General features: G+C 32.9%; 1 protein-coding gene across 1 annotated transcript in view; it reads right to left on the bottom strand.

Annotated features, from left to right (window-relative positions):
• Fbxo8 (F-box protein 8) overlaps positions 1-6,814 on the bottom strand; it is a 60,594-nt gene continuing 53,780 nt past the window's right edge. Inside the window, exon 6 of the mRNA XM_027927088.2 lies at positions 1-6,728. Within this exon, the coding sequence (XP_027782889.1) occupies positions 6,541-6,728 (188 nt within the window). The 3' untranslated portion in view covers positions 1-6,540. The remainder of the gene's footprint in view (positions 6,729-6,814) is intronic.

The raw sequence follows: 6,814 nt of genomic DNA, 5'->3' as shown, positions 1-6,814 counted from the left end.
TTATATTTTGGTATATTTTATTCCAGTCTCTTCGTTCCATTCATGATTTTGCCTTACTTTATAAGGTTATTGTAATGTGTGTATGTACACATGAATATACACATATAATTTCATATCTTTTAATATTTACAAGTGGTTTTTCATATTATTCAGAGACATCATGGCTTCATAGTAATACATCATGAGAATGTATTTTGGTCTACCTGATCAGTCCCTAATATAGTGTTGGGTATATAGTCAAATATATGTTATTTCTTACAACTTCCCCCAATTTGGGGATTCAAGGTGTTTCCATCTATTTTTTTTTCCTTTAAAAATATAAGAATGTGATCAAGGGCATACACACTCCCTTTTCCCTATTTTTATTATTTTCTTAAGATGGCTCCCTAAAAGAGGCTCAATTTATTTATGAATGCTTGAAAAGAAACTGTAGGTAGTTGTATTAATAAGGATATTTAAGCAAAAAAACCACTTTAGGCAGTGAAAAACAAGCTCCAATTAGAATAAATAGGTTGTTATTTTAAATATTACAACTGAGCAAGTCAACTTTCATTAGCTCTGTATTCATTGATATTCATAATATTGCCAAAAATTGGAAAGAATAATTACGAAAACTAACAAGATCAAAGACTTCAATTCTTGAAGTTAAACAAGGGAGACAATCTTAAAGAAACAGTGATTTATCCAGATATTTAAAATTGGAGGTACTAGAGAGATAAATTTATGTTTAGGATAACATACAGGTTGAATCTGTCTTAAAAAAAGTTTTAAAGTTAATGACTTATAAATTGTGTACACCTGAAAAATCTGAATATGTTAGAAAAATGGAACTAGTAAAACCATCTTTCTATATGCTTATACAGGAACTGAACCAGAGCTAAAATAAATCAAGAAACTACTCTGGGGAAATGTCTATGTTAGGAACTGAATGAGACATAAGAATTAAATTTCCATCTGCGAAAACTGAGAAAGCTGTCCTGGAGGGAACAGAATCTGGGAACATTGAAGGACAAATAGCATTTCAACAGGTAAAATATGAAGGAGGATTTAACAGTTTCCCAAACGGGGTGAAAATACAGCATTCATTATGATTAGAGTGTTAATTTCACCAGAATAAACGCCGGAAAAATCCTGATGACAAATTTGGACGAGGCTCTAAAAGATTCAAGTACTGTTTCTTTTTTTCTTCTCTGCCCTCTCCTCCTTTTTCTCCTTTTCTTTCCTTCTGTATTCTTTTCTTTCCCTTTTTTTCACCCTTTCCTTCCCCTTTCTCCTTCATTCCTTTCCCTTTCTCTCCTTTTCTCTTTCAAAATATGATCTGTATCTTAGAAAACATAACCAGTGACTGTGTGGGAAGTATTCACTAGAAGTACCCAATTGGCATGGTGCATTCTGGGCTTGAAACAACATAACCCTTATTGGGGAAGGAAGGTGTAGACAGGCCTAAGCACTTTTGTGGGTTTCGGCAGAGCTCAGATTACACATCAGGTAAGGGAATATTTGCTCAAGAACCATATAAAAGCCATTAGCAGTACGATGATTTTCTAGCCTTAAAGAATTTAGTCCCAGGTGGCAAGGTAGACTCAAGAAGGCTGAGTATAGACGGGAAAAAACTTCCTTGGGCTACAGTAAAAGTAAAGATCAGCACCCTTCTTGACAATTTCTTTCTTTAGTCATTGCAATACTGTTCTTCTCTAGTGCTTTGATGAACCCTCTTTTCTGACTCCTTTTTTCTTTCTCTACCCAAACCTAAAATAATATATTTCCCAATTATTTCTTTTTATACTCCATACTTTAAGAGACATTATCTTTTCCATGTATCACTTAATATGCTTTAAATAGTAATGTGGACTCCAACTTAAATATCCAGCTCTATTAACTTTTAACCCTAGTCCTATTTCTGGCTGCATTGAAAGCTCTATTCATTCTTTGAAGTTCAAAATATGCAAAAATTGGGATAATCTTTTCCATTTTACTCCACCTGTTGCTTCTCCTAGGAGCTACCATTCATAACAGAACAACCAGGCAGTCAGATTACAAATCTTTTTCTAAAATCACCACTCCTATCAATTTCCAAATTTATTACTTCTCTCTAACATCCTCTGCAACTTTTCTAATTCAGATCTTGAAATACAACCTGAGTGGTTGGGAGCAGTCTAATCTTAAGATCATGTTTGATGAAAAAGTTGGACATGTAGAAAATAATAGTATAACTACTATAATAAAGATATGTACAAAGCACCACAGTTTACAGAAGAAGAAGCAATTAACAGTGGTGTGTAAAACAGTTTGAGAGCTTTGATAAAGAAATTACATTTGAGGTGACTCTCAGATGATTAGCAGAGGAACAATATATACACAGGTAAGAAAAATGTATCAGAGAAAGAGAGCTTATAATAAAAGGCAAAGGAAGATCAAACCATAGTTGAGGAATGTTATTAGAGATGAAGCTTTAAAGATAAGCTGAGGCCTGATTGTGAAGTCTTAAATGCCATGCTAAGGAGGTTACACTTAGTTTTTCAGGGCAAAAGGGGACTTTGAAGTGTCATCAAGATGATTTGTGTTTTAGAAAGATATAATTGTTAAATCTGAAAGAAGATGCAGTTCTCAGTTATAGGTAATTTGTTCCCCAGCAGATACCTGAATATATAGGAACATTATTTGTATATCATAATGATTGGGGGACACTAGTGGCATCTAGTAGGCAAGATCCAAGCATGGTTATGCCCCATACTGTATGTGACATTACATATAATACAAAATTCTTCCCATGATGAAGACTAACCTTCCTTCAAAAATAATAGAACCCATACAGAGAAACACTGAATGCTTAATTTAGTACGTGTTTTTTATTATTAAGGGTTTTCATAGATGGATCATGTTAAAAATTTTTAACCGCCTATTTTAAAAACGAATGAGGAATAAAACCCTAATCATTAACCATAAAAGGAATACTATTCAATTAGAGAGGGTTTAACTTTAAGTGATAGCCAAATAGCTCTTTCAGCCTTCCAACAGATAAAACAACCAACTCAGGGCAAAATATAAAATTCAATGACTTGAAAGTAGTAGAAAGCAACCCAAAGCAAGCTGATCCTACAGAGAATATCATTTTGGGTAGCAGAGAACACAGCATTGGGTGAGCTTCCCATTTTGATAATTAGCCCAAAGGCAGTCCTACTCTGCATCATGTGGAACCTATAGTTTTACTGATCGAAGAACCACAGGCTAGGGTTTGGGGTAATGGCTGTTGCTGGAAAATGCAGAGGGAAAGCCTGGCAAGGAAAGAACCAGTGAGAGTCTCAGATCCTATATATGTACTCTGCCCCCAATTCTGGCTGATCCCTGAAGCATGCAGGCACAGAACAGACTCTAAATAAAGCTGCCTAATTAAAGAAATGAACTGAAATTTGACCAGCCTTCAACTATAGGGGAGCCACAGTTTACAGCTGGAAGTTTAGTCAAGTTAACTGCCTATTTGTTTGGGGGGGGGAAGGATCTGGGGAAACAAATCAGAACCCAGGGCTTCTATTACATCTTATTTACCATGTCCAGAACATAGTCTAAGTTATTTAGCATATAAGAAACAGAAAAATGTAAACCCATTCTCAAAAGAAAAGGAAACCAAAGAATACTAGCACTGATATGATCCAGGATATTGGAATAAACAGACAAGTATTTTAAAGCAGCTTTTCTAACTATGCTCAAGGATGTAAGGGAAAATGTGCTTGTAATGAATGAAAAAAGATAAGAAATCTTGGCAGCGAGATAGAAGTCATAAAAGCTGAAGGCAATTATAAGTTATAAAAGCTAAAGGGAATTTATAGAACTAAAAAAGTGTAGCAATTTAAAGAAAAATGTTTATTGGAGGCTTAAAAAGAGAACAAGTATATAAAAATTAGTAAACTGGAATACAGATAAAGAGAAAAAACCACATGAGGAATAAAAGATTGGGAAAAAAATCTATAGAGCCTCAAAAACCTGAGACAATATGAAGCTAAAAAATATTGCATGAAATAAAACACTCAGAGGAAAATAATATCGTACAACAGCAAAAACAATTTGAACACTACTGCCTCCTTATCAGAAATAAGAGGTCAGAACATAATGAAATAATCTTTAAAGGGGAAAAATGTCAACTCAGAAATATTCAGCCAAAAACTCTTCATAAAAAAATCAGACATTTTCAGATAAAAGAACACTAAGATAATTTTCAGCAGACATGAACTGAAATAGAAATCAGACAGTTTTTCATTTTGAAAGGAATGATACTGCAAGAAAACTTGGATCATCAGAAAAGAATGAGTATCAGAAATGATAATCTGGGTAAGAATTAAAGGGTATTTTTTAAAAATTTATTTAAAGTGTGTATGCTTGTTCAAGGAAAATTATAACATATAACATACTGTATGTTATATATGACAAGAATAAGGTAGTGGATGGGAGGACGGCCTAAATGGGTCTCTATGGTCACATTGGTTTGGTTTGCACAGGTACATGTCTTTGTGAGGTTTCATTGATCAGTATGCATGATATTTCTGCATTTCACTGAACGTAAGTTTTACCTCAAAGGAAAAAAGCTGAAACAATAGACTTTTAATTAAAGATATGCAAGCTTAAGTCTTTAGAAATGAAGTATATTGTTTGAAACTTATTTTAACCTGTACCAAACTAATAAAATGGATTCACTAATGGAAAGAGGGATGGATAAATATGTAATAAAATAAATATAGTAAAATTTTAATCGTAGAATCCAGGTGGCATGTATATAGGCATTCTCTATAAAATATGTCAATGTTTCTATATGTTTGAAAATTTCCATAAGAAAATGTTGAAAAAGGTATTGCTAATCCACATTTATAATTAGACCGTAGTAGAAAATAAGACTGATAAAAGGGGAAAAAATTGGGAAATGGGAGCTAGTAAAAAAGAAAAGAGAGTGAAATTTAAAAAGATGACAATTAAGAGGGATGGGGGGGAAAAGGAGTAGACAGAGAGGTCTATGTGCCACACACTGGAACACAGAAACAAAAATAAAATACATTACACTGTTCTTTGTCTTTTGAAGCTTAATAAATTAGTTTGAACTTTACAAATTAGAATTACTTTGTAATGGAATTCAAAATTATATACATGTAAACATTACTTATTTGATTCAGAATCTAGACATTGTTTTGTATCAGTTTAAAAGTTCTTCTGACATTAAAAATGATTTGATTACCTTATTTTTGTCCTTTAAAAATCTATAGTATACTACTGCAGCTGTAATATTAAAAATCTCTATGGATTTAGGGTCAGATCTGAAAGGAAGCCAGGATTCTACACTTCTAGTAAGAAGTCTCTACTCCAACTCCCTTACCTCAAGCTAGCAGCTCTACCATCATATTCTGTTCACTCCAAACCTTTTGTTGTTTAACTTACTATATAAATACAATGTTCTCTATCAATCCAATGCTGTGTAAATCCAACACTCTTTAACCACTAAATAATTATTAATTAAGACACAATGAATACATTTGCTCTCCATTTAGTAGGGTTTGTCCAATGATGTAATACCTGTGAATGCAGAGCTGATGTCTAGGTATTACTAATACCTAGTACAGTGCTTAGCACATGGAAGTCCCTTGATGAATATTTACCAAATGAATGAACAAAGACTATATACCATCGTCACAATATCCCTTTCTCAATGAATTCTGAACAGAGATTATCAAGATTTTTAGGAAAAGAGTAAAGTGTGATTAGTTCAGCTATAAGTAAGCAAAGATTTATCAGAGTTCTAATAACATTTATTCTGTTCTGATAAGTGTAGATGTTAAATTCAGACACATTTTTAAATCTTAAGTGGTTTAAAGGACTTACTGAGAACTGATTAACTCAGAAGTTTAAAAAATGAAGAATCAAATGATAAATTTATATTATACAAGTAAGTACGAGTTTTGCATAGTAATATAGTAACAAACCAACACTCTTGGAAGTCCGAAGACAAGGATAGCTGGTATTGGTTTCCATTTGACGTCAGATCCTACTTTTACAAAGACAACAATATTCTCAGATAAGAACCAAATAAATTTCAGAACCCAGTTTGAGAGAAAAGGAAAAAAAACTTTAGTTAAAATCTTTACAATAAAATAATTATGATTATAAATCTCTTTAGTTAAATATGTACACATTATGTGGAATCTTAAAAAAGAATGTAAATGGATAAAGTTTTTCAGGCAAATCTACTGCACAAATACACCATCTTATAGAGTATAATGTGTGTCAGTTTAACATTCTTTCAATAGTTCTGTTAGACAATGGCTGTGCTTTGTGCAAAACATGATAAGCAAAATTAAGAAAAATTCTCCAAAGTTACTTAGTTCTCCAAGGAAATTACTAAAAAAGAAAATAGTGAAAGAAAAAGAGGTTGTATACTCAAGCTTGATTGTATACAGAGGCTAGAAGGGCCAGCACTGATGAAACCCCCATATTTGCTAAATAAGTCCTTGGGTAGCTTTTAGTCTGAAGTAGAAAGTTGAAGTCCTAGTAATTGTGCTTTTATGCAGCCACATGGCCAATAAGGTAGATGTTGTCATAAAGGTGCCCTACAAAATCTTCACTAATGTTTTGAGCAGCACGACGAGTATTTCTAATAAATTCTCTTTTTGACATCTTATTCTTCACATGAGGGCTAGTGAGGTCAATGGAAAGTAGAATCAAAGAGTAGCACAGTACATAAACAGCGTCTGTAAGGAAAAAGAAACACTTTGAATTATTTGCTAGTATAAAAAATATTATCCCAAAGGTTTTACATTTTACATAAGGGCAAATG

Source organism: Marmota flaviventris, chromosome 3, assembly GCF_047511675.1.
Source record: "Marmota flaviventris isolate mMarFla1 chromosome 3, mMarFla1.hap1, whole genome shotgun sequence".
NCBI classification, from domain to species: Eukaryota; Metazoa; Chordata; class Mammalia; order Rodentia; family Sciuridae; genus Marmota; species Marmota flaviventris.
The sequence above is the reverse complement of the archived record's forward strand: the minus strand, read 5'-3'. Positions and strand labels throughout refer to the sequence as shown.